This window comes from Triplophysa dalaica, chromosome 18, assembly GCF_015846415.1.
Source record: "Triplophysa dalaica isolate WHDGS20190420 chromosome 18, ASM1584641v1, whole genome shotgun sequence".
NCBI classification, from domain to species: domain Eukaryota; kingdom Metazoa; phylum Chordata; class Actinopteri; order Cypriniformes; family Nemacheilidae; genus Triplophysa; species Triplophysa dalaica.
Window position 1 is genome coordinate 3505529 of NC_079559.1, and position 28000 is coordinate 3533528.

The 28000-nt window shown below is 38.9% G+C and overlaps 1 protein-coding gene across 3 annotated transcripts in view; it reads left to right on the forward strand.

The window, feature by feature from the left end:
- tafa5l (TAFA chemokine like family member 5, like) overlaps nucleotides 1-21399 on the forward strand; it is a 35820-nt gene extending 14421 nt beyond the window's left edge. For 2 of the 3 annotated variants that reach the window (XM_056772565.1, XM_056772564.1), the window contains 3 exons: nucleotides 4036-4163; nucleotides 18239-18286; nucleotides 20558-21399. In XM_056772565.1, coding sequence (XP_056628543.1) covers nucleotides 4036-4163; nucleotides 18239-18262 — 152 coding nt within the window. In that variant the 3' untranslated portion in view covers nucleotides 18263-18286; nucleotides 20558-21399. The remainder of the gene's footprint in view (nucleotides 1-4035; nucleotides 4164-18238; nucleotides 18287-20557) is intronic. The other variant, XM_056772566.1, reaches the window with a different exon arrangement.
- Nucleotides 21400-28000: the final 6601 nt, after the last annotated feature.

The window sequence follows — 28000 nt, forward strand, 5'->3', positions numbered from 1 at the left end:
GGTGGTAACTATCTTTCTTCATATTCAAGGGAAAGTGGAAATAGAAAATTATCTGGTTGCTTTGTGTTGCCGCATTGATGGTGCTTTTGTGCGAGTGTTTTGGGTATATTTTGCATATGCCTGGCCCATATACACTGACCCTGAAAGAGAAACTATTCCTGTTCCCTCTTTTTGCCAACGGTTAATGATCAGCGAGTTTGGAGGGGGGGCGCATGGCTCTCGGGGAGAGCACGTGTTTGCGGGTCGAATGTATTGCGGAGAGCAGAGACTCATCAGGCTTCAGATGAAACAAATAGGGTACGAAAATATCTGCTAAACTCTGAGTGTGCTGTAATCTGCCGCTCTCTGCTTCCTGTGTGGCCTAGTTAGAGCACTACATTGTGCCGAATAAGCAGGGTGCACATATGCATCTCACATGCATTAATGATAATTAAGAGTATATTCATGTTTGTATATTAAAGGTTTAGATTTGGGATTTAAAGCCTCCTGTGGAACAGAAAAGCACCTTTACAGATTTGTATATGCATAGTGTTTCTTTTTTAAGAAGTTCTATATATGTGAGGTCTGTACTAGTGCTTGTATTAGTACTTGGTCTAAGTCAGTACTTGTTAGATACTTTTTTTATTCTGATTATTCTGAACAGTCTGGATCGATGTGTAGCAATCATGGTTTCTTGCTGTACTGTTTAGGTTAAACCAAATAGGGACATAGACAGAATGGCTCCTTTGTTGATATACAGTACTAGTTCTAGTTTGAGTCCTATGAGTGACTTGAAGTCACTACCAGGGCTTATACCAACTTGTACTTGCTTAAAGTCAGAGCCATTATGAGTACTTGTTTTCAGGAATAGTGCTATTATCAGTACTTACCTCAGTTTGGTTTTTATGAGTACTAGCTTAAAGTCTGGGACCAGAGCTGGTATGGGTTCTTGTTGAGGTCAATACTAGTGCTATTATGAATTTGAGTACTTGCCTCAGTTCAGTTAGTATGAGTACTTGCTTGAAGCTGGTACTAGAACTAGTATGAGTTCTTGTTTGAGTTCAGTACTAGGACTAGTGCAAGTTTGAATATGAGTTCTTGCCTTGATTCAGTTAGTATGAGTACTTGCTTGAAGCTGGAACTAGAGCAAGTATGAGTTCTTGCTTGAGGTCAGTACTAGTGCTAATATGAGTGTGAGTTCGTCCCTCAATTCAGTTAGTATGAGTACTTGCTTGAAGCTGGTACTAGTGCTAGTATGAGTTCTTGCTTGAGTTCAGTACTAGTGCTAGTTTGCTTATGAGTAGTTGCCTCAGTTCAGTTAGGATGAGTACTTGCTTGAAGCTGGAACTAGAACTAGTATTAGTTCTTGTTTGAGTTTAGTACTAGTACAAGTGCAAGTTTGAATATGAGTACTGGCCTTGATTCAGTAAGCATGAGTACTTGCTTGAAGCTGAAACTAGAGCTTGTATGAGTTCTTGCTTGAAGTCAGTACTAGTTCTAGTATATCGTTGCTGTCCTTCCAAAACATCGGATGTCCAAATTCATTGTTTTCAGGAGATGGACATTTTTTACTATTTGAAAGATTAAATACTGCGTTCTCAAAGTTAAAAAGTGCTTTTCAACTCATTTTATTGGTTTGATATTTGCAAACCCCAGTGACAAACATAAAAGGTTACTAATAATAATGATTTATGGCAACAACAAAAAATTACGAAATATGAAGATACAAGGTTTCAGAACGACAGCAGCAATATTTACTTGTCCCAAGCCAGTTAGTATGAGTACTTGCTTGAATTCAGTACTAGCATGAGTAATTGTTTGCGTAGTACGAGTATGAGTGCGTACATGAATTGAGGGTTTGTAGGCCTAACTTTACCATTAGTGTGTCAAGGTCTGTTGTAATATTCGTATTGTTGCAAGATTTATTTATTGCTATATAAATCCAGATTCGGACTAGCGTGGGATGGTGTTTATTTTCTTCCATTCAGCAATCATAGATTATACATTTATTTGATATAACAGTATATCTTATATCCACAGAAGTGTCAAAGCTCAGCTAAAGGAGAGAAATCATGGCCTTAAGTTTATTGATGTGTGAGATTTCTGCAGATATTTCTTTGAGCTCATAGTGCTGGTCCACGCACTCCAGAACTTTACATTCCAACTGAAACAGTGTGTAGTGACGATCGTTACCTCAATATAACCCCACTTCAGAATGAGGTATCGCAACTTAGACACCCTGACCGACTGTGCACTAAATACCTCTCTGAAGCGTTCCAGCTTCATTTAAGCCCATTGATTTTCTTTAGCTCTCTTTGTTTTCTTTCTTCATGGCCCAGTTGTATTTGTGCTTTTGAATACTGTCCCTCGGAGGGAGGCTTGTTTATGTGATGTGAGCTGGATTTGATTGTTTTTTGGCCCCCGGGGACAGGGGGACTTGGATGAGATCTGTAGCGCTGGCTCGGCTGTCCAGAGCTTTTGCTCCGGATCGCTTTAAAGCCATAATCCTTCATTTCAGCAGACCCACTTACTTTGATAAATGCCCAGATAGAGCTTTGAAAACCATATCACACTCAATATTCATAAGTACTGCCATGAGTCCTGCTATGTGTCTCGGATCAAGCAAATTATTGCAAACATATCTTGAGCGGAAATGTTCAAAAACAGGAATTGAAATTTTGTGGATTGAAAATTGCGTCACGAAGGAACTTTGGAGGACACGATTAATAAATAAGTTGATCATTTTTGTTATTGTTGGGATATTTAGGGTTAACCTAGATATTTCGCATATCTGGGATTTGAATGGCTCAGGATTTTTTGATTAATGGATTTCTGTCAAATGTTTCATTGAAGCATGAGCCTTGATTCAGACATTTCTTCTAAAATCCAGTGAATAGAAGCAAATGAGTGAAGAGCTGTACAAATTTAGGGCTATGAAATCGTGCACAGCATAGGTAATTTCATCTCTGAAGAATTTTATGAGAAATGTTCACATTGAAATCGCCGGCTTGATAGCAGACTTTGATATCTCGTGAAATCTGAGCTGAGCTTTGTGATATTGTTGAGATCTATTTTGAAACGACAAATGAGACATTTCAATCTTTTTCCGAACAGAAAGTTTGTTGATGTCTCTGAGCCAAAGGCCTCATTTCACTCTCAGTGTCATCGCAAAGAAACAATTATTATTTGTATTAAAGAGACCCGTCTGTTCTTCAGACCACATCTTTCCCTCTGGTGTGCGTGATAGGAAGACACAAAGATGTTGTGCTGCTCTTCTGACTGTTTGATGCCTCACATCCCTCTTTGACCTGTTTTGTTCCCACCACCTTCTCAAGGCTGGTTGATCTGTGCCTCAACCGCAAGAACAGCAGGGGTTTATGAAACTTAGCCGGGATCTACTGAGCAAACACGGGAAGCGCGAGAGAGAGAGCCTCAGACCGTACACATGTCTGATGTAGCTCTCTTTGACTTGTTTTATGGTAGAAGTTCTACGAGGGAAGATAATGAAAGGCTGAGAGCGGCGGCCTGCAGGCTGCTTACTGAAACATGCATGATTTACCATAATCTCAAATCCACTTACATACACAAATCCATATTTTATGTTCAATGTGAAGGTTGCTTTCGTTTTGGATGCCTTTGGATCAAAGTTTCGCGTCAACCAAAATTTACAAGACACCCCATAAATGAGAAATATTTCAGATTATGGTTAAAATGAGATTAAATAATAAATTATGGTTTGTTACTATTTATTCAATGGCAAGAAATTGAACAAGACGCCTAGCTGGAAACTAACAGGGTTAAAATGAAGACCAAATAAATGACGATTCTTGAAAGTAACTTTGAGCTCATTTGAAAAACTGTAATACTGTTTTGTAAAAAAGGACAAAGTGTTTTACAGCAAAACAAACCAACAAAACACTTAAGCAATAATAAAAATCACTTGCTAATTTGTGAGTTCTTGTGTTGTCCACACATAATAATTTGTTTTCTAGGTTTCGTCAAATGTAATCCAGCTAAAAGAAAAATCCATGTAAACTTGTTTTTCTGTGTTTGCAGCTCGGATAGTGAAAAGCAAGCAGTGGTGCGAAATGACTCCGTGTTCAGAAGGCGAGATTTGCGGGCTTCTCTTCAATCGCTCTGGTTGGACCTGCACCAAAGGCGGCGGCCGAATTAAAACCGTCACGGTGAGACCACGTTCTAAATATCTGTAACATTTCATTCACTGACTGAGATGTAGCTGCCACATAATGTTAGATCATTCACACTAAATGCGTCTTAGCTCATTACAATATTGGATTGCGCTTTGCGACCCATCATTAACAAGCATTATTTTTTTATATACAGTAATGCAGAACAGATCATTAGTAAATGTGCATTCAAGCGCTTTTGTTTTTTTTGGACGTAATCACATTTGTGTGAGTACATCAGGCGCTGGTCTGTTAGGCATTGCATAATGTCCATTATTTATTGATGAAAGGCATTATGTAAGGGATAATGTAGACTTAGACGGTCATTAATTGCAAATAAAACGCTGACGGGGTAATCGAGACCCCAGTGCAAAGTGGAGGGGTCCTGTATCACCCTAAACGGCTTGCTTTGCGAATGTACCAAATAAATAAACAAATGGCCATGCAATATTGATTCGAGTCGAAACGATTCTATTATGTGAGAAGAAAGAGATTGCGGAATGACACTAGGGACAAACTAGCTCAATCTGGGACAACGGTCAATTATGCAATATATCATAACATACTAATGTTTGACCGCAAAATGCACGGCTTGTATTCCAGAGAGGCGTTTCATTTAATTTAATTTCAGCTGGCTTTACGCTATATTGATTGTATCTCCGTAGCTTATATGAAGCGTGTCATATTCAACAAAACGTCCTGCCAATCCACCTGACCAATTTGCTCTTGAATGTGAGCATCATTTTGATTCTACTGTGTAAAGCTTGAAATGCAAAGATTGGAATTGAAATAGTTTCATTTGCATATGTGAGAATGAAGGTGAGAATGAATGCGAGATGAGGGTCGGCCGTCGGGTGGTCCGCGGTTACACAAGGGGTTAATTGTGTTGCATTAAGACAGGGCGTTTCAATTTAACTGTCAATTTAACAGCTGGATAGACCGCCCCAGAACGGATGGGGATCTTGAGACACGCATTTAGTATCGCAAATTCCAAACACGCCCTTTACAAACCAATGTAAATTGCTAACTTCATGTTGGGCGGAGCATATGACATTGACAGTTGTTTGGCTCGATGAGATCTACATTTGTACCAAGTTTCTTATTTACATGTAAAAGTATGTATGGGATACGCATCAAAATTGTTGATTTTTTTTTCGCCGAGGGCTTTAGGGGCCCCTTTGTCACACCCCGGTCCCGGCCTCTGCCGCGTCCTAATGGCCGTAATTCAGCTAAAAATATTATATGATTCAAATATCTCCTTTTGTGATACACAGTAGAACGAGTCATATGCAGGTTTTGAATGACATGAGGCTGAATGAAAGATGACAGGATATTTATTTTAATCAGAATCAGAAAGCGCGTGCAGGCAAGCTTACAAAATGACAATGAAATACATTGCTGTGAACTTATGGTGATATTATTGAGGTCAATCTGTAGCAATACACGCTTGCCACAATAATGCAATGTTTTTTAATAATTACTTATTCGTAGGCTTTTCTCGACAAACATTGCTATGAGTGAAGGACTCGACAAAATAATCGTATAATATAGTTTTACATAGAACAGTTTTCTATACTTTATCTCTAAACAGTTGTCTCTCAAATATGGATTCTGCTTGTTTGAGTCAGGAGATATATTTGGCCCTGTGATGTTATTCGTCCCTGAGTCGCTGTGTGTTATGTGTCGTGTACATCACGTCCGTAAGTGCTGAGCTCAGGCGGTATTTGGTCGGTGCTGACCCTGCAGACTTCCACCCCACAATGTTAAGAGTCATTCTGGGTTTTTTTAGTAGCTTTGCACAAAATGACAAGCAGCAATTACGCTGAATTAGAGCCTGTCTTCAGGGGGGAAAAGGATATAGCAGAGCTGCATATTAAACAAGTGCAGTCTGCTCGGGTTGGAGGTGTAGAGCTATTTGGCCAGAAATGCTGAAATCATTCACGTGTTTCTTAGGATGTAAAAGTGCGGATGTGGATATTTGAGGCTGGTTTGCAATGTTTTTGTGTATGCTTTGTGTGTGTGTGTGTGTGCTTATTTCTTTGAGTCGACATGAAATCTTAATGCACGTTCCTGGTCTCATTGTGTGCGCTTCATCGGTGCACGTTATTCCAATTTTCTTCATCATCTTTAAAAACACCACCCTGCATGCTTCTGTTAAATAACCTGTTCCAGTCAAAAATGCAATGGATTACAGAGGCGAAATGACTAGGGAACAAGCTCCAGGTGTTATTTCAGGTATGCGGCCTGTCCTTTACACTTTCTCTCCGTCTCACTGTTATTCTTGTATGTCTGTCTGTTTGGTTTGTGTGTGTATGTGATGCATGCGTTTGTGTGTCGTCTATGCGAGTGAGCCCGCAGCCTTGTGTGTTGCAGCCTGGGGCAGCTGCCACAGATTTCATGCCCCTGTTTCCAGCAGCATATAATCTGGTCTGACAGCTCAGAAGGACTGTTGACGTATATGAGTGTGTATTGGCTTGACATGTGTGTGCACAGATGTTAAGGTTTGTGAATAATATGGATATAATGTCCATTTGTGAGCACAAAAAATTATTTATTTTAATATATGTTGATTTGGAAAAAAATACTACCGAAATTCAATGTAGAGGATATCATAAATCCGCATACTAGGAATATTTAAAGTTTTTAATAAAAATTAAGTTTGTATTGTATTGTATTGCATTAATCGCATCCAGAATAGAAGTTTGTGTATACACAATGTATGTCTGTGTACTGATCATATTAGTTTTGTATTTATAAACACATACACATACTGTACATGCATATTAAGGAAATATCTTGATGTATTTATTTATATTCACCATTAATTGAAATTATATATAAACATTTTTACATATTTCCTAAATATATGCATGCATGTGTATTTGTTTATGATTACAAAATGAACATGCACAGTGCACAGACATATACTATGTAAACTTTTATTCTGGATGCGATTAATCGTTATTAATAATCTGACATAGTTTATAATATATTGTATTACATGATATTATTTAGGGATGTCAAACGATTTGTGTTTACCTTATACATGTCTAAGTGTACTGTACATTTTATTTATTTATTTATTAACATAAACACATATATGTATGTAAATATGTATACATATTTAGATGTATTTGTTTATATTTACCAGTAATTGAAATGATATATAAACCTTTATTATTTTTTTCTTAAATATATGCATGTATGTGTTTTTGATTAAAAACATGAATATGCACAGTACACATGCATATATAATGAAACGCAAACTTTTTTTCCGGATGCAATTAATCGCAATTAATCATTTGACATCCCTAATTATGTTATCTTATGTAGTTTATAGTATAACTTTTAAAATGCCACACCCATGGTCCATAATAATCAATAATACTACAAATACTATATATAGCAGTCAGATATGCGGATGTTCATACGTAGAAGTGCGCAGCAACATCTCATCTGTGCGTTACAGAATATTAAAGAATGTATATATGCATGTACATATGCATCACAGGGTGGGAAAACCACGGCAACAGACGGCCGAAAAAGCACACAGTGCATTGTGTCACAGGCTCAAATCCAGAAAGCGTGTTTATTCATCTACTTGTGTACAACGTTGTTCCGCTGCACACACATTCGCGTGCTTCCGCACCTGCAGATTTTTATATCCAGCCCCCCCAGGGTGTAGGGGATTCAGACAGAGCCAGGTTCTGACCCTCTAATGGAGTTAGCATATGCAGCGCGCTGAATCCCTGCCAGGCATTAATACAGATCACTCACGAGGGCCCCCAAACACGCCGGCCATTTGTCTTCACTAGTGAACTGCTGAAAGGTTCAAATTTGCTACAGTCTCCAGAGTCCACTGCTTTGGCACATCATGGGCTGTAGTGATATTCACAGACGAAAATGACTGGTAAACATAGAGGACAAAGGTGCTGATTGGTCCTATTTTGTGATGCGAGGCTGGGGAGCAGAGAGGAGGGGGCAGAGGGGGGGGCGACATAAGAACTCGCCCCAAGACGGTAGTTCAGCCAGCGTATGGCCCGGCGACAAACACTGAGTCATGCTGTCAGGTTGTTTGTGTAAAAGCATAATGCTCATGCAGGAGCAGGCACAGGCCCATGAACACATCTTTAAAGAAATAGTTCACCCAAAAATAAAGATTCTGTCCTTATTTACTCAACCTTCAATCTTGATACACGAAAGTAAGTGATGTACAGCCAAGCCTTCTTAAAGGGACAGTGAACCCAAAAATGAAAATTCTGTATTAATCCAAACCTGTATGAATTAATTTGTTCTGAGAAAGATATTTGGAAGAATGCTTGTAACCAAACATTTCTTGATAACTATTGACTGCCATTGTAGGAAAAATTGCTTTGTAAGTTTCTATGTTCTGTTGAACACAAAATAAAGTGTTTTGAAGAAAGCAGGAAAGCAAAAGGCACTTTTGACTGCCATTGTCATTTTTCCTATTATGGTTTACAATGGTGGCCAAGAACTGTCCCTTTAAGTTGTATGATTGCTTTTTGTAAGGAAATATAAATCACGATAAGCTTCCTAGTCATACAGTTTTGGAATAACTGGACGTGTACATTTTTCTTTTTTTCTGGGCTTATTCCTCGGTATGATTTTTTTAAAATCAGATCTCTCTCTCTCTCTCTCTCTCTCTCTCTCTCATTGTAACCAGCAATTCTCTGTTTCTGTTTTTTAAGGGCTCTTAAAACTGTCGGAAGGATTTATATTTTACCCCTGTCTGTTGGCATTGACATCACAGCTCAGGTTGATAGTGAAGTGCTGGACTGTGTGCATTCTTACAGTGAATTTAAAGTGAATTTAAACTTATATTTTTACATTGTGGTTTCTTGGCATTAGATAACTGATCAATATTATTTCACCTTTTTTAAATGCACCAGGTCTTTATTCATATTTCTTCATTTTTAATGTAGACTGCAAAGTAATAGCAATGGCAAGTCATTTTAAGGACCTTGTCACTTTAACGGCATCGGTGAGGTCGTGATTGTGTAATTTTTTGCGGTGATGTTGCAAATTGCAACCAAAGGCTCTCTCCATCACTCACACCTCCCTTTCGAAGCACTTCGGTGGCTGAAATAGAACTAAGATGTCGTCATGTTTTCTCTTCTTTCTCTTCTCTTCTTCACTCTGAAGAGCAGTTCGTCTGTTTAGGGCCACTGTAGAAACTACATGGCGAATTCCATGTAAGGAGGTATGAAGATAGTAGCTCATTCTATGGTAATAAAAACATAACGCTTCATTATGTAAGGTCTTTATACACTTATGTATATTATATTACATTTCTGTTAATAGATCCTCTACATACATACTGGACCTTTAAATGTAATGTTTGTATTTTAACACATCAACAAAATTCGCATGTTAGCGAATGTTAAAATCTTAAAGCGATAGAATCACGTCTGTAATTAAAATAAGCAGTACAGTATTTTGTGTTTAACCTCGGTTAATTTAAAGTTTGTTTTTGATGCCTTATTAAAGTTGCTAAAGTTATTTAGCCGAAAGCTTTTTTTCCTTCATTTTTGTCAATATTGTAACATTCCCTAATTACCAATTTTACATGCATTTGTAATTTAAAACCCTCTCCTGAATTAAATTAATAAATTGCATGTGTTCTTTTTTGTTTCACTCCAATGTTGGTTATTAAAGCGGTATAAATTAGATTTTGGACTTTATTGGCTTCAAAAGAACGTGCAATGAATAACTAAAGAATGATCACAAGAACTTGCCCACACTTTTATCAAATTGAGGGCTAATATAAGATTAAAAAATATGTTGAGTGCATAATTTAACTAAGACAGATATCTGTCTACGGTGACACGATGGCTTAGTCAAAATGTCACAAAACGTGTTCTTCTTAAAGAAAGAGAATACTAGTTTGGCACTGTAGATAGTACCGTGCTTGGTTTTGTTGACATTGCAGTCAGTATATGGATGTTTATGTGCACATGTGAACAGAATAGTCCTAATTCGGCTTTAAATTTTAGCTGCACACTAAAATAAAATACACAACACCTCACAATGGCCTCAAAACCAATTGAATTAAATCCACTTTGATTTTATGAAGTTTTTTAATGTTGATAATAGATTGTGGTGATAAAGTCAGTCTTTGTTATATATAGTAGATGGGTTTATGGGATTATTCGGTCAGACATTTATTTGTATACTGTGACACATTGTTGATTGGTTCTTCATTGCTTCCCTCTCTGTACTTTTCTTTTCTTTACTTTTTTAACCATGTCACATTCTCTTGATCCGTCTCTTCCGTTTCTGTCCCGGTAATGATATTTTTCCTTCAGTGCACAGGCATCATTAAGGAGAGAAAGAAGGAACGGCGCTCAGGAATGAGACGATTGTTTTCAGCCAGGCGTTTTATTCAGGGAAGAGTAAGACTCTGAGACACCGGCGGCGACAGAGCCGTGATCAGACAGGGTCAGACCAAACACCACGTCTCATCCGCGATCCATCCCATCCATCCCCATCACCCCCCACCTCCTCAAACCCGCCCGTGCTCGGTTTCCGCTCACGTCCGCCTCCGTTTGCAAACGCCTGCACTGTTAGAGGCCACTAAATATCTGACACACTGGAGAATTGGCAATCCTTTGAGAGTCTGTAGCCTTTTCAACCTCGCTCTTCTTTTTATTGAATACATTTATGGAGACGTGCGCTCGGCGCTGTGGGTCGGCTGATTTGATTCTGCGTCGCTTCGTGCGTTGAGGGGACGGGGTGTCCAAATTCAGCTCTCTAGGTTCTCAAAGAGGCTGATGTGACACTGCGGTGTGCGTCTTTATTCGTAATTGAGAGAAATACATAAGCTGAGCGACAGCGTGGGGTGTTTTTTTGTAATTGAAGTGGCAAGGTGTTAGGTAAAAAGAAAACGCGTGTGGTCTCAGCGGACTGGTGCCACATCAATCGAACCTGAGTTGTAAACTGCGGTTTTATAAAGCCTCAGATGGATGCAATTTATTTTTTCCTTAGAATTTAATTATATCTACAAAATCCAATTATTGCATTGTTAGTAGTTATTGTTATGCATCCTGCCCCTGGAATAAAAGTCTAATTTTGTTGTTTTTGTGCCCGTTCAGTTATGCATAATCAGTAAACAACTATTGATTTAACTGAAAGCCCATATGTGTAACTTTTCATAAATAGCGCTCAAACAGCAGCACTGCTAAAATTCACACCAAAAAAAAAGAGGTACAGCCAAATACATCTGTGCATATCTGTAGAGCAGCTCCCATTTTCTTTTATTAGCCTACCTTTTGTTTGTTCTTTCTGTACCTTCACGACGCTTTAGATGAAACTTTCATTTTTGCGAATGAAACCTGTTTAATTCTCATTTTTTATATAACTTTTTTAACAGTTGCATCCTGCAGGTGACTTAAAAAGTCATTCAATTTAGCAGCATCTAGTGTTGAGGTTCGAATTGCAACCAACGGCTCACTCTACCACACGCCCCTCCCTCTGGTCACAGCACTACAATGTCATCACGTTTTTACTTCTTTGCAGGAAAGAGAAAGCGTAATTACAAACGCCCTCCGTACAGCAATTGGCTACTTTAGAAACAACATGATGAAATCCATGTAAGGAGACCCGCGGTGTATGTAGATAGCAATAGCTCATTCTAAGCGGGTTGTACAGTGCAACATATATATTGCACATGCTACAAGAAATCGGTCTGTGCTACGAATAAATTTAATAGTGAAGCACACGATACAGTTTACCAGATACCTTAGACAGATCTGTATCTGTACGCTGTTTTTTGTAAAGTGCGTTGGCCGTTGTGTTTGTTCGTGTGTAAGGTTAACTAATGGCGCACCACTATTTATTTTCGTTTTATTTAGTTTTTGCATGTAAAACATGTGTTTCCGGCTACATCAAGTCCATTTATGTAGAGCCCTATAATCTGATCGATGTGAGAAAACATGGAAGGAATCACGAAAGCGGAATTGTACTATTTAAATATGTTATCTCCTTGTTCTGCTTATCTATGAGTGAATGAGCTGTTCTTAGCTTATTTTATGAGCATTTCACTGTTTGAGTGAAGCTACTGTCAAACAGACTGAAGTTAAGCGTCTTCGCGAAGACCCTCCAAAATAAAAGTCATCATCATTTGAGCCTGATGATAAATTAATTAACTTGTAGTAAATGTATAAACTGTTGTTAACACTATAGTGTTCTTAAATACTTACCTAGTAAGGTACAAATATACTACGCTACACAATAATTTTACTGCAGTTTACTGTAGTAAATAGTATAGTTTACAGTATTTTTATGGACAAATGTATTTATGACTGTATAGTAAAGCATTGAAAATTCAGAAACGAATTTGGTAATAACAAAAAATGCTATGGTCCTTATTTATCCATTTGTATAACGTTTATATCCTTTTTCAGATACCTGTCTATTTATGTGATGACCTACACTTTTGTTAGATGATAACAGACATATGCTACAATTGTTTGGGCTGTTCTACAAAACTTTAAACCTCTGTAACACCGGTGCTATGTGCAAAAAAGTTAACGTACACCCCTGCTAAGGTATTAAAAACATAACGCTTCATTATGTAAAATCTTTATACACCTCTGAAAACATAGTTATGTCTATTATATTTCTGTCAATAGATCCTCCAAAAATTACACACAGCACCTTTAAGTTTTTAATACAGTATTACAGTACATAACCACCTACACGTGTTAAACTTGTTTCTATAACTGTTAATATATAATGTTGTGAAAAGTCATAATAAGGTATATTGTGTCCCATGTGTCTGATTTCCAGGGACCTAGTGATAAAATGTATATACCTCAAATGCGCTGTAAATCACTTTAGATAAGAATGTCTGCCAAACACTACGCTTATCTAAGCTATTAAGTTGTGTTCCTGTAGCTCAGCTGGTCGTGATGGGTTTGAATATCAGAAAACACTAATACTGAATGTTAATGCGTAAATGTGAGTTTGTAAAGCTTAAAGATTCGATTCAATCTTTCCATTGCTGCTTTATCCAGATATATGTGTCCCTGTTGAGTTACTCCATCATTTAACATCAATATTTCAGGACAGCAGCCGTGCAACAGCATTGAGAAACAAAGCTTTGATTGAAAAGGTCGGAGCGGATCCACGCACGTTTCATTACGTGGTCTGTGTTGGAGAGATCGTTACGAGTAATTGCCTTATCAAAGCTGGCTGTAATCGATATCAAAATGTTTCCGTCTGTTTTCAACACAGAAAATGAGCCCAGCGTAATACTAGCAATTACATCTTAATGTGCCGTTTCTGTTCATATCACTAGCGTACAGACACTGATCGCCTTGTTTAGGTTTCAGTTTAGGTTTTGAGTTTTTCGAGACGGTGTTTCTTGTTTTTATAAAACTTTCTCCTGTTTTAACACCCTAGTCCATTTCCCTCCTCAAACCTTAATCCTTAATGCTTACGGGCCTTTCTGTTTCCTGTTAGAAGTTCTTCTCAGCGAGCTGCCCCATCACTTTAACCGCATTTAGGCTATTTTCCATCTGAAGGATTGCCGCGGCGATTCTTTGAACTACCGTTTTTTGCATCCCCCATGCAGGGCTTTGCATTTCCCGGAGGTATAAGTGCGAGATGTTTGCTGCGGGTCTATCAGGCCCTGATCAGAGGATGTTATATATTGTTCTTTTGCTTTGAGGCCAACGCTTCAGTTTTGGGCCTTTTTGAAAGCTCATTAGCATACAGAGAATGGCACGCACACACACTTCTGCGGGATAACCAACAGGGTAAAATTTCATTTGAAACATCTTACAAAGAAGAGCTTTTCTAACAATGTATCGCGTTGATGGAAACGGATCTTTCAAAGACACGGTCGTACCTTCTGATATCAAAAGATGAAATGAACATCACTCTATATCAATCGTCATGGGTCATTTTATGAAACTAATGCCTTTTTCATGGTTTGATAAGGTACATTTTGATAAGTGCATTTTTAGCAGAATAAGCTTGAAGCTAAAACATATGCGTTTTAAAGGGGAAAATGGTTTATAAATGATTATTTAGAAATTAATTTCCCTTTACTTGTTTGAATTACTTAATACTGATTTTTTTAAATCAACAAAGTCGACGTTTTAAGATTGATGAATGTAACTCAAGATAAAGTGATAAATTATTAATCTTAATTCCTTTATTCGCCCTTGCTTGTTAATCTCCCTTTGTCATTGATATATCGCACACAGCCCAAAGAACAAACTACAAAGAAAAACATGAAAGCCAGAGAAGAACTCATACCAGTATGACCGAGACCCCCAGTGGTACCCTAAAAAGTCTAGACGGCATCAGGGAATCTAGCCTCCTTTTGAAATTCATTTCATGGAGAAAATGTCTCTAACTCTTCTGACTTTAGCAGTCATTTTCTAAAGCTACTCCATCAATAAACGCTATATTGCCCATCAGGTTCATCCCTGCAGTTTTGCCTGTGATTTATAATTGCCTAATTGCTTCTCTTGCAGTCACTGGAGGAGATTAATCAATCCTTAAATTTTAAATTCCAGCCGAGGCCGGTTGGAGGAACGGCCCCTCGCCGCCGTTCTCACAGGGCACGTGGAATGGTGTTTAATTCATGCAGTAGTCGTGCCTGCTGGTAGAGTTGAAATAGAAACTAACGCGAGTGTGTTAATGCACGCCTCCCACAGATACAAGATCACTAATCTCTGCCAACACAACATGAGGTTTAGAATCCCCACTCTTCAGTCCCTGCTGTAAAAAATCTGATGAATCCAGCCTAAAATGGTCTGACAGCTGGTTTAGCTGGTCTGACACTTATTAAAATGAACAATGCTTTTTCTACATATTAAAGAAAAATAAACAAGGTTACTGCAGTTTAACCATGTTAGACAGTTTTACAGTATTTGTAGTAAAGCTTATTCTGGGTTTATCAGGCTTATCAGGTCTGATTACTGGTTTTAGCTGGTTTGATTGCTGGTTTAATCAGGTCTAGTTGCTGGTTTATTTAGGTCTGGTTGCTGGTTTTAGCTTGTTTGATAGCTGGTTCTTTCAGGTTTGATTGCTGGTTTAATCAGGTCTAGTTGCTGGTTTATTTAGGTCTGGTTGCTGGTTTTAGCTTGTTTGATAGCTGGTTCTTTCAGGTTTGATTGCTGGTTTAATCAGGTCTAGTTGCTGGTTTTAGCTGGTATATCGGTCGTTTTCTATCAGGTTTGATTGCTGGTTTAATTAGGTTTGATTGCAGATTTTAGCTGTTGTGATTACTGGTTTTATCAGGTTTGATTGCAGGTTTAATAATGTCTGATTGCTGTTTGAATCAGGTTTGGTTGTTTAATCAGGTCTGAATTCTGGTTTTATCGGGTTTAATAGCTGGTTTCAGCTGGCTTGATTGCTGGTTTAATCATGTATGATTTCTGGTTTTAGCGTGTATGATTGCTGGTTTTAATTGGTCTGACTGCTGGTTTTAGCTGGTATGATTACTGGTTTGATCAGGTTTGATTGCTGGTTTGATCACGTTTGATTGCTGGTTTTATTAGGTTTAATTCCTGGTTTCAGCTGGTTTGATTGCTGGTTTTATCAGGTTTGATTCCTGGTTACAGAGAGTTGAAGACAGACACCCTGGGCAAAATCAAATCTATCAAAACCATTTTTAGCAGAGATTTTGTGTATAAAAAATGATAACTAATTTTTACAGTGAGCCAAAAGCTCTTATATGTATGAAGCATGTGCACAGACCACAGTGCCATTAAAAACAACACACATTAGGTAAGGAGACATTATCATCAACACCAGCAATTTTCACTCTCTAAAAATTAAATACAGCTCTGTCATTGTATACTTTTAGTGTTTTGGGGTGGATAAGATGGGGCATTATTTAAAGAATTTTTAAAAGCTGTATTTACTAATTCAGAAAGTAAATGTCGCTACTGTTTATAATATTATCTCCACTTATCACTTTTTACCTCCCTTGATGCCAACACCTGGAGCAGTAGCATCATTTGTGCTAATGATAGCTAATCCGCTCAATTAGCAAAGTACACATTTGTAATCTGGGTCTTTGTGCTAGAAGGCAAGTTTACATACTCTTTGTCTTCCTCTTGCAGACTAATGCCACACGACATTCACAGTACAGGAGCTTAACACAGTCCCCTGTGGAAACATACGAGCAGTGGCTACATTCTACACATCTTCCCCACGTCTTACTCAGTCTTGTTTTGTTTTTCTGCGTCTCAACCCCTCCTTTCCTCCTACAGAAGACCGCATTCACCTTTTTAGCCCATTAATTAGCACCGGCGGTTAATAGCGCTTCCCACAATCGCGGCCTCAGCAGTTTTCCCTCAGTGTCACCGGATCAATATTAGGGAATAAAGCACTGGAGAGTCTCTGGTAGGAGTCAGGCCTGCGAAAGTCACGGACGCTTCCCTCAAAAAGATTTTTCTTCCGTTAGAAGCGAGTTATCGATGCACCGATATCTGTGCTGTTTTCCATTTGCTTCGATTTTATTTAAGCAATAACCTGCTGAAAATTCTCCTCACATCTCAACAAGGAAAACTAACCTTTTTGGGAGCTTGAGAGGAGATATCGAAATCGGAAAACATCAAATCTAAAAGCTTCATCTCGCTCGCAGGATCTGTTGTTTGATTTTACTGCCTTTCTGTTTTTGCTATTGTAGTTTTTGTTTAACAATGCAGTCAGGGTGCTTAGCATTTAGATGACATGTGCGACAGATCAGACGCGCTGCGTGAAATGTTTCGCAGATCACGCCAGGGCGGGGCGGCATACGGGAGGGCGGGTGTCCGAAAGGGCACTGGAAAGCCAGCGCTGTCCGTCGAATCTGCGGGCACTGTCAACACCATTGTGAACGACGCTGTGATGAGCCAATCAGCATGTGTGCCAATGAGAAGCTTAGTGTGCCTTCTGCATGCCAATGAGAGTAGTGGCTCCAAGTTCCACGAGCTTGCCAACAAACGACTCGGAGTCTTTATGGGGTTAAGAGGTTTTTTTAAACATTGAGCGAGCAAGTGGAAAGTTGGTAGTTTCTGGGAGTAAAGACTTCAATGCACTGTGAAGTACAGACTGCTGGGCCAGTTCATTCGTGCTGGTTTGAGACTACAGAAGGCCTGTAGAAGCATAGTTGACAATGTTTTAGACGGCGAAACTAAAAGTAGATATGCTGCCTACCTTAGTATTTTCAGCAGCATGACAGTAGCTTTACAATACTGAAGTAGGTAATTCTAGGTTTTCAAAATGGTATAACTTCCAGTAACACAATACTTTTTCCAACAGATAGAAGTGTGGTGCAATAAAAAAGTTTGTTTTATGTCACATTGTATTACGCAACATCTCAACCTGAATAGGCAAAGGTAGTTATCAAAATTGCTCTCCGAAAATTGAAAGGGTGTTGATTCATTTCAGCAACATTTTGTCCAATGTACATTTAATTGACTTTTGTTTACTATTATGTAGTTTGGCTACTTTTTTATTGTTTCTTTTTTGCATGGTTATTTCTTTACTTATTTGGGGCTGCTGTTGTTTTATCAACATTCTGGAAGCCATCGTGGACATTGTTTGTTCATTTAGCAATCGATTCTTGAAGCATGTGCTGGCAACTACAAGGTCATGAGTGTCACAAATAAAAGCAGGTGCTTTTATCACAAGATGTTCAAAATTTTTTGAACATGGTGTTATTGTGTCCTTATGGGAATTTAATGCCGCCTTCACGTGCTATAGGAAATTCGACTTCATCCGGAAATAATTTATGAAACGGTGCTCTTTTAATGTTAGCAGATACTTGTAATGTTTTAATGCTACTAAACATTAGTTACATTTATGTTACTAAATACTTTTAATGTAACTAATCCAGACGTTACTTCCGGGTTGAATTATTCAGAGCACGTGAAGGCGGCATTAAATTCCCCTAGAAAACACACTAACACCATGTTCAATAAATTTTGAACATCTTGTGATAAAAGCACCTGCTTTTATTTTTGACACTAATGCATCAATTTTTATCTTGCAGCAAAAGCACACGTCTAATGAAATGCCTTACAAAATGTTCTTTCTTTTCATTCCAGCCTTTGCCCAAGGAGCCTTCTTAAAGGACTCCAGATCGCCGCGAGGAGGTGAGCGGCGCTCCAATCAGATTATCTCTTATCTCGCTCTGTTTGTTGTTCTTTAGTAAATCATCACCGTAAAGTCTCTAAATCTAATATGCAATGACACGGACCGTCCAGGGAGCGCAAATAGAGCAGACCCGCAACAGATCCCGGCCCGCGTGGCCTTCGCGCGCAGCGTGACAGATGGTAGCGAAAGAGGTGAAATAAAGTAGAGCAGAATCGAGTGGAAATCTTATCATTTATCTAGCCAATTGTGCCCCGCCGGTGCTGATGAAGTTGTGTTAAGAGTGACGCACCTGATCAGCGGAAGGGCTTGAGCGGGATTAGAGGTCAGTCGGGGGCGCCGGGTTTGCCGGGGATCAAGAGATGAGAGGAGATGATGATGGTTTGGGACGTGAGTGGAACCCAAAATCCCCTGTGCTCCGAGAGTCGGCTCCGCCTCAGTAGTCGCTCGACGCGTTGCAGATGGTGCGGCGGCGGCAAAGAAGTAGATACGGTTGTATTTAACAAGATATAACAAGATATATTTACATGCCAGCTGTTGTTTGTCTTACCAGCTTGCTTTAAGCGGTTCCCGGCGAGCGTACGCGGTTTGGGGATGACTAGGCTGTGGAGGAGAGATATCGCGAGGACGAAAATTTGCATAAATTTATGTTAATCCTTGAGGCAATTAGCACCTGTCAGTTATGGGACTTTTAAGCAATATTGTTCTATTCTTTTCATTACCTGGTAGATTAAAATTCAGATTTTTTTATAACAACAACCAAATTTTTCACTTTCCTTTAGTGAAAACTGTCCTTCGGGAAACGTTGACTTTCAACGGCATTAAAGTGTTAAACAGTTATTTGAGTTGAACACACCTACAGTTTTGTGTGGGAAAATCATTAAAAAGCGAGTCATGAGGGAAGACGTTTTATTGAAAGGCGTCATTATAAAGCATCCGGAGAGAGCACTTACACAAGCATCTCAGAGGGAAGCTGTTGTGTTAGAATCCTGAGGAGATTTTTAGGGCTTTGTTGACTTCGATGTGGTACTGTGTAAAGAAATGAAGTCTCCGTATTGTGGTTGCGGTAGAGTTAATGTCAATGTTATCAACATTTCCAGCATGTCGTGTCCACCCTCGGGAGAGAACCGCGTGATTCACAGGCAATTACTGATAGATGGAGAAACGGAAAAGTGGGAAGGCCATAAATATTTATTTAGAGAGAAACTGGAAGGTTTGAAATTGTTTTTCAGATTTTTGGCAATTACATATGAAGTGCATTAAAGATTGATTCTGGAAGCACGGGGAATATCGCATTTACAAATCCCAGTTCACAGTTATTTATGAATGATAAATTTTGGGGGTTGTTATTTGGACAGCCTTGAACAGATATGAATTTTTTATTCGCTAACTGAAAGAAATCGTTTGTGAGAATTTGAATTCTCTAAAACAAGACAATAATTCAAAACCAAGACGTAGAATTGTTTTTCTAAGTTCTCGAAAATTATGGTTATGATCCGTCTATTGCACTTGTTCAGAGCTTTTCTTTGTAGTAAATCGTTCAAACTGATTCGCAAGGCTTGAATGTCTCAAGTGCGAACAGCATGAATCGATTCTTTTTTATCTGGTAACCATAAATGAATAAAAAGGTCAAGAAGCATGTGAACTGTGAAAAGAAAGTAGTCTTTTTAATGCGAAACCCCACAAATATTACAGCAGTAAAGCACATAAAATGTATTTATTAAGCGCTTTGTGAAAAAAAAGAGATGCGATAATGGTGAAGAGCACCGAGGCGTGATTTTTAAACAAGCGAATGTGTACTCACCAGCCCATGGGAAACAATGCTGATTAGTGTGCAGGGAATATACATTTACAATTACATATTCAAAGTTAATTCTAATTGATTATGAATTAACACTCAAAGGGCCAACGGGTGGCATAGTTCTCTCTTTAGGAAAAAAAGTGGACAGCCACGAGATGTACGTGCTCGCATTAAAATGCCTGCTTGTTTAAAAAAAGGACATTTTACCAAGGTTTCTCTGCAAAAGCACGTCGCCATTTACCTTTTGAAAAGCGTCTGTGCCTTTCAAAGCGCTGGCTCCAACGCTGTGATATATAAAAATCATCAGCCACTAAGTAAACACAAACAAAAGCACAAGAGCAACAAACATGAAAAGACGATGCTGGAAATGTTGCTGCGTGATGTTTTTTCCTTCCTTTGATCATGCCGCAGAATGCATTTCGCTAATGTCCTTACCGTCTTTTTTCCTTTGTGTGTGTGTGTGTGTGTGCAGGCTTTCTGACATTCACAGGAACATCGCCAAACCGGAATCATCCATCAGCCCCACGTTCGTGCCCATCCTCTCATTTCGGCTCTACAGAAATCAGCTGCATCCCCCCCATCATCCCCAAACTGGAAAAGGAACCGTCAGTCAAGCATCCCAACGGTTACAAGCGGGTCAAGAAGTGACCCCCACCACCTCTTAACCGCAGCGGTTTTCTTAGCATCATCCATCTCAGCTGTTTACGTTCTGAGCTTGAGGTCTTTTAGCCAGAAGAATATTTCGCTTGCTTTCAGAGAAGACTGCTCGTGCACTGAAACAAACATTACACGTTCCTCACATAGAGGCCGTTGCATCTTGTAGCTGGACCTTGTGGGAGTTATTCGCGCTCGCCACCTGCGAGCAAGGACACGTGTGTTGCAGAAGGACCAAGGACATATAGAGACAAATCCACACAGATGTTCGGGACTCGCTGCAAGGATAGCACGTTCCCCCTTTGTCATGAGTATGAATAGTTACACATTCGCTTGATAAATTGAGAACTGGGCCAAAGCACTGTAGATATGACCTTGGTGTCATTCGCTTCTGTGGCCGTATGGATTCTGTGTGGTAAGAATGGCGATGCACTGAAGCTGTCAAATCTCATCATGGGTGATTTGAAGATTTGCAAACTCTGTCTGGAACTCATCTGTCTTTTCTCTCTGGGGCCTCTCTTTCACTCTCTGCTTTAAATGTCTGTCTCTAATGGATATATCATTTCTACTGTATGAATACTTTATTTGGACTGTAAATTGACACTTGCGATGGAGTATTGACCTAGATAGAAAATAAAGGGTTGTGTCCATGTAAATGTGCGCAAAGCTTTAGGAAGTTTCTCTGTGTGGTCCACGCCGGTACTTCAAGTCAACGTGAGATCACAATTGCCGTGCGGATTTATAGTCTTAATAAACGTCCTTGGTTTTATTGGGCACGATTTATCAGCGCGACTTTATTCTTGTATTAAAAAAGTACTCCGATATTAAATTACTTTTGTTTAGCGCTCATGTAATCCAGGTGGGCGCTTGAACTAATATTATCTCTTCGTGTTGACTTTAAGTACTTAGTTCTTTCCTCGAGTGTTGAAGAAATCTGCCTCTCATCAAGTGAAAAAAATCTATTGTTAAATCAAGTTCTCTGCCCACAGGCCTGTGAAGATCAAAACGCAAGGGGTTAAGCGACCGACGTAACTGATTGCATGAAAAAAAAAGAGAGAAGAACCTCGTGTGAGAAGATGAAAGAGTAAAAGAATATGGTCACTTTCAGTGAACAGTAGTAATTCATCAGTCTCGAGGGCCCGGCTCCCTGAGTTGTGAATTTTAATGGTGTTTTTATGGTTCCTAATAAAGTCTGTTATGCTTCTGGCAAATATGCAGACCACGACATCCCTCGCTTCCAATTACTGAGAAAACTCAAGGAGATTCGGTGTTCATTCGTTATACCGCACAGTTACTCAGGAATAACAGGACTCGCTCTCTTTCTCTGACTTTCTCTCTCTCTCACTTACTCTATAATCTTTCGGTTTTTGATTCTTTCTCCGTTTTCAATTTTTTCGCAATTATTGCCATGATTGTGTGTACATACAATATTGCTAAAGTATTAAACATAAGACAAGAAGTCAAATTCGGCCTAAGAACGAAAGTCGTACAGGTTTGGAACGACATGGGGGTGACTTAATAATAAAACCATTAAATAATTTTGGGTGAACTAACCCTTTAACATAAAAAATGTAAATTATGTCCAAAGAAAGAGAGAAAAAGAACACTGTATAGGTGAAGACTGAAGTCTCTCTCTCTCTCTTTCTCTCAAAATTTAAACACAACAGTGACAAAAATTGAACATTTGTATTGCCAAAGCAATTGGAGGGCTGCGTACAAGTAGTGCAAATATACAAAGAGAAAAAAAGTAAAATGCATGTACTGCAAAGTTAAATAATGGAAATACAAAAAAGAAAATATTCATATAAATAACAGAAAAAAATTAAAGGACCCCTTTAAGTAATGCAGTACAATCATTAAAGATGCTGTTTCCCGTGATGCCAATTTCAAAACTTTAGTACATGTGTAATGTTGCTGTTACAGCATTAACAATACCTCCAAAATAATAAAGCTCAAAGTTCAATGTACAGCGAGATATTGTCTTTAACAGAATTTGCCTTTCAAGGACTACAGAGAACCGCTGGAATGGGACTACAGGCCTTTACTTCCCGGGTAAATGATGTCACTTTTCCCAGTTTTTGAAAAATCTCCCCCTAAAGGAATACGCCAAAAAAGGGCGAGGCGTTCCTTAGAGAAGAAGAAGATCTGCTGGAGCAGTGTTTGGTTATCACAGATTGTAAACATTGACTGAGCTGTGCAATTAATTACTTTCACTTTGATCACAGTCCTACAGCTGGTTATAAGAATTCAACGACACACATTCTTAGATAACCAACGGTCAAATAACAGCTTCAATGACTTTAACATTGGCGTGAAAGCTGTTCTGTGTATTACACTGATATTGTGAGTGTGTGCATAACTTTAAAACACTTCATGAGACGTCCTTTGAAGTCCTGCTTGCAAATGTCTCCTAGTCAATCTGCTTGTTTTATTATCCAACCATTATCCAAAACTAACGCTTCTGTTATTAGTGTTACTTAATCGATCTGACACCATTCAGTCCGGTGAACTCTCACCATAGTAGAAAAAAGCGATCTCTAACAAAGAATGAGGTTTGCACATGCACTGGCAGACCTCCGTTACACTTCGATCGATCCGCATGTTTTTAACTGATGAAGTGAAGTTGACGCCCTTGTTACTGTTTATTGCTAAAAGCCAAAGCTTATGAATTCATGTGCACTGAGAGGGGGACGGACCAATCACAACAGCCTGAGAAGCGGAAGCTCGCTGATATGGTATGGGTGGGACATCTTCACACACAATCTAAGCAGGGAACCAATTACGACAGACCTGGTCAGCTTTACCAATCACAGAGTTTCGGAAGGAGGGACTTTACAGAAACTTGAAAAATCCAATCGATTTGTGAGAAGAGGGGGGTGAACAATAGACTTGAAATATGCGAAATTTAAAAGGTTTTTTAAAACTAGAAACATGAACATCCATGGTTAGACTCCCCAAAATCATAATCACGGGTTCGAAAACAGCCAAGGTATGGCACCTCTTAAACAAGTCTTTCTCTCTTCTTGCGCTCGTTCAGGACTATTTAATCTCGTTCCTGGTGGCCATGTCCTGCAGAGTTTATTTTCAACCTTGCTTTTACACACCTGCTGTTATTAAAGTCAAGGTGTATTGTTCAGAGATTATTACTACTAACATTTTTAATTGCATCACAATATGACGCCTACACAACCCAGCCCTTCTTTCCACAGTCTCCACTCCAGAAAGAACCATATAAATTACCAGAGAGACTGCAATCTTTATCCTCTGACATCAGCATCTGTTCCAGTGATTTCAAGGTGATATTTATGTACATTTACTCATAAGCAGCGCTTGCGGTTATGGGATCAATAATGCCATAACATCAAATCACAGGCGCAGAACGGTCCGGAGAGGTCACGTTATTACTGCAATATCTCAGCCTTTCAGCTCACTGTATCAAGCTGTAATCCACCCGTTTTATCTATCTGTCAGTATTAACCACAGAAGAAACCATCACACGTCACATTCTTATGACTAAAGCTAACAGAAGGATGCAGCGCGTGTCATTCCCATGTAAACGCAACCAGAAATCGTTCATGTTTTGCCAGATGCTGATGTTGAGGATTTCATTGAGAAATGTCTGGATGTGCAGTGGCTCCATCTTGTAATTCCGTCTGTGTAAGTTTGCCACCCTGAGGCATCTGTCATTAAGTCTATATAATACATCAGTAATTGGGGTTTATGCCCGGATTAAGCAATCGTTACACTTAATTACCACGAATCATGGTGCTCGTAGATGTCTGGCCCAGCAGATATAAAAGAGAGGATAGTGTAAGAGCCTGCAGAAACATAATTACAACCTGTTTTATCATTAAGTTCCTGGTATGATCACTGTGTTTTATTAATGTTAACAAATGTTTGGGCATTCAGATGTGTGGCAGTCTCACACTTTATCAATACCACTTTTTATTTTAATACCACTTGTTTGAGTTGGGTGTTACTTATGCAGAATGTGATTTCATACCCATCACATTTAACAAAATGCGGCTGCATCTAAAAGAAATGCACTCTCGTGCAGAAACTCCGAATACGCACTGCAGAAGAAGACCGTAACACATGTAGTTATAGGAAATGCCAAAGGACATGTTTTTATCACTGGACCTCAAGCCTCCTCAGGTATTTTCATGATAATAAAGTATATTAATAATGATCATGTTTGATGGGTGTTGCTTTTTTAAATGCACGTTATAAGTGACTCAAACTCATACTGCTTTTAGATCGAGCAGCATTTCCTACTGTTCCCAGAGCAGTGCTTCAGAGTCAAGCTACGCATTAAATAAAATAATCGATGCCTTGCATTATCGTAGCCAGCTCTGTTTTAGTATCATTTAGTGGTGATCGCAATTAATCGTGCACATGTCTACTTTATATAAACATTACTTTAGTTAAAGGGATACTTTACCCAAAAATTTAATTTCTGTCATGAATTATTGATGTCTCAGAAATGTCAGTTACTAAAATTCTTCCAAATTTCTTTCTCTGTACTCATCCGAACATACACAGGTTTGCAACTTAAAGGATGAGAGAATTTTTTTATCTGGAGTATCCCTTTAAGGCTGCAGTTCGTAATATATTTATGAGCTTGCATAAATATATCTCTATCTCTCTTTGAAACATAAACTTGCAGGTTATGTTTTACGTGTGTTGAAGTCAAATGACATCCCTTTTCTTTTCCACAAAATCCAAAAAGACGTCTCAAAATATAAATCATTTTATACGGTTGTAAATCTGGGTAAGGCAACTTCATACCTTATCCAGATTTACATACTATGAGAGACGTCTTGCAGACATCTTACAGATGTATCTGTGATAACTGGGAACTGTACATAAAACACACTTTACAGTTCAAACAAATAATATATTCTGTAGTTCTGTCTTAATAAATTAATTATTTATACAACCATTTAAAAATACGGTGACAAAAATTACAAAAGCTTGCATATACAGAAATGCTGCCTACTCTGAGGTCCAAAAGTATCCAGCCAAGACTTCAATCCATCGTGTTTTAACAGCATTGCATTAATTCTGCAAAAAACGCCTTTGAGTGTGAATTCCATTACTGACCACCGACTGTGCCGCATGCATTTGCACCTCCGGTGGTCTGCCGTGAGTCGCTCTCAATAGATCCGACATAATAGCAGCCCGAGTTCTTGAGTGCAGAATGGGTAGCTTTCACTGTGAAACAAAAAACAACGTCCAGGATTATATTACAATACAGGAAATTGGGAGGCTTTCACTGCTAGGCAAAAAGGACCGAGGTTATTTCATAGTACAGCACATTAAAACAGCACCGACTGCATTTGTTGATGGAGTGTACACGAGCAAAGAGTTTTACGTAACAAAAGTTTAGAGAGACCCGCAGCTCTTGACTTGGTGATGTGTTGGTTCATTTTTGATGGAGAGAGAAAGAAGCCCTCAAAGTGCTTCCCCTAAAGCAGATCGCCGACCTCTGGAAGATTGCCGGCCCACGAGCAGTTTGAGTGTCAGAAATGTGCTCCTCACGCTCCTCACCCTGAGCGTTCACTCGGAAAACACACATTCAGACTCGCTGATATATGCAGTCACGCTGGTACAGAGAATGCAAACCGACATCAGCCTTCAGCCAGGCTCTCGGTGCGCTCTCCACATATGTGTACGGTCAATTTAAAATGCCACGTTCTTTTCTGGTGGCTTCTTAATTTCTCATAAATTGCGATTTGGAGGCACATTCAGTAGGACATTGATATCAAGGTTGTATGAATTGTATCGCTCCTTCTTTTATTCCCCAGAACCCGGTTGGATCCTGACCTGAATGCAGTTGATTGTGGAGGATTACTCCCCTCTTGAAACACACGGCACCGGTTGGAAAATAGGTGGCCTTGGTGACATCAGCCAAAATGCGAAGTGTCAAAGGTGGAGAAAGTCATTACAGTTTTGATGAAAGATTATAAAAACAAATTTTCTCTGTGGAATTAAATGCGTTAAAGCATGCACAATAAGACAGCAAACTGGAAAAGGCCCAGTTTGATTTCATGTTGACCTTAACATCTCTCTCATCGGCCTCATCAAGAAAAAACGAGATATCAGAAGTCAATGAGAAAAAGGGTCATTTTAACGCTCTATTTTACCCTTGCAAAACAGACAACATCCTAACTTCACTTTATTGCAATAACAGGGTCGCATAGCCTCGGGACATTTTCCTGGAAATATTGACGCTGTGTTTAATATCACTTGTCTTCTCAGGGGCACTTGGTCGTCTTTGTGCCGGCACGCCAAATTGGATTGTGCGGCGTGCCTCGATTATTTCTCTCTCTTTCCACCGTTATGTCAATCCTAAAGCAGCTATCGAGGCCGAGACGACGAAACGTCTCTTTTGATAATTTGTCCTAAATGTTTGCCGTTTACACCTTTGACCCTGTAAATTGGACGGGAGCTTAATATATTTAAGATGAACTGTGTTTAAAAGATTTTTCTATATGCATATTTAAAAAACCTACAAATGAATTCTTTTAATTCGTAAACACATATGTCTTCGTTGATATTCCGAAGGGAACGTCGGCCGGGTAAGATCAAAGTGTTGAAAAGCATCGCAAAAGAGCTTTCATTGAAAGGGAATATGAAACAAGACATGTGATTAAAATCAGGGAGGCGTAAATAAGACGGAAGGGAAAAAACTGCATTTGCAGAAAAGCCGAGGAATTGCATGAAATCATTACGGCAGCTGGCTGGAGGGCCAAGTGCCGATCCTAGACATCTGGGGGCCCTAAGCAAACCTTTTTGAAGGGCCCTTTTCATAATTGTTAAAACTAGATATAAACATAACTGTAAACTATAAGGAATTTTAAATATTAAATCAATTAACACACTTAAATGAATAAAGATTGAAAGACCAAAAAAACATTAAACTGAAAGTAAGAACAATTAATTCTTAAATAAAATGTAAATTATTTTTTACCGTAATTGACTCGTTGTTTGGAACCAGCTGTAAAAGCTGTTTTTTTCTTACAAATGAGTGATTAACAAAAATAAAGGAGGATAAATATAGTTAACTTAATAAAGCAAAGTATATGAAAACACATCAATAATCCTCTAAATGTGATGAAACATTACATATTATCATGGACAAACCAAATCCAGTGGATGGCATTATAGCTGAGACTCGCATAAACACTAAAGTTGGTTTTGGGCCTGTGAGTCATTCCCATAAATGCTGTTGAGCTTTAAATAATCATATATCTTTTGT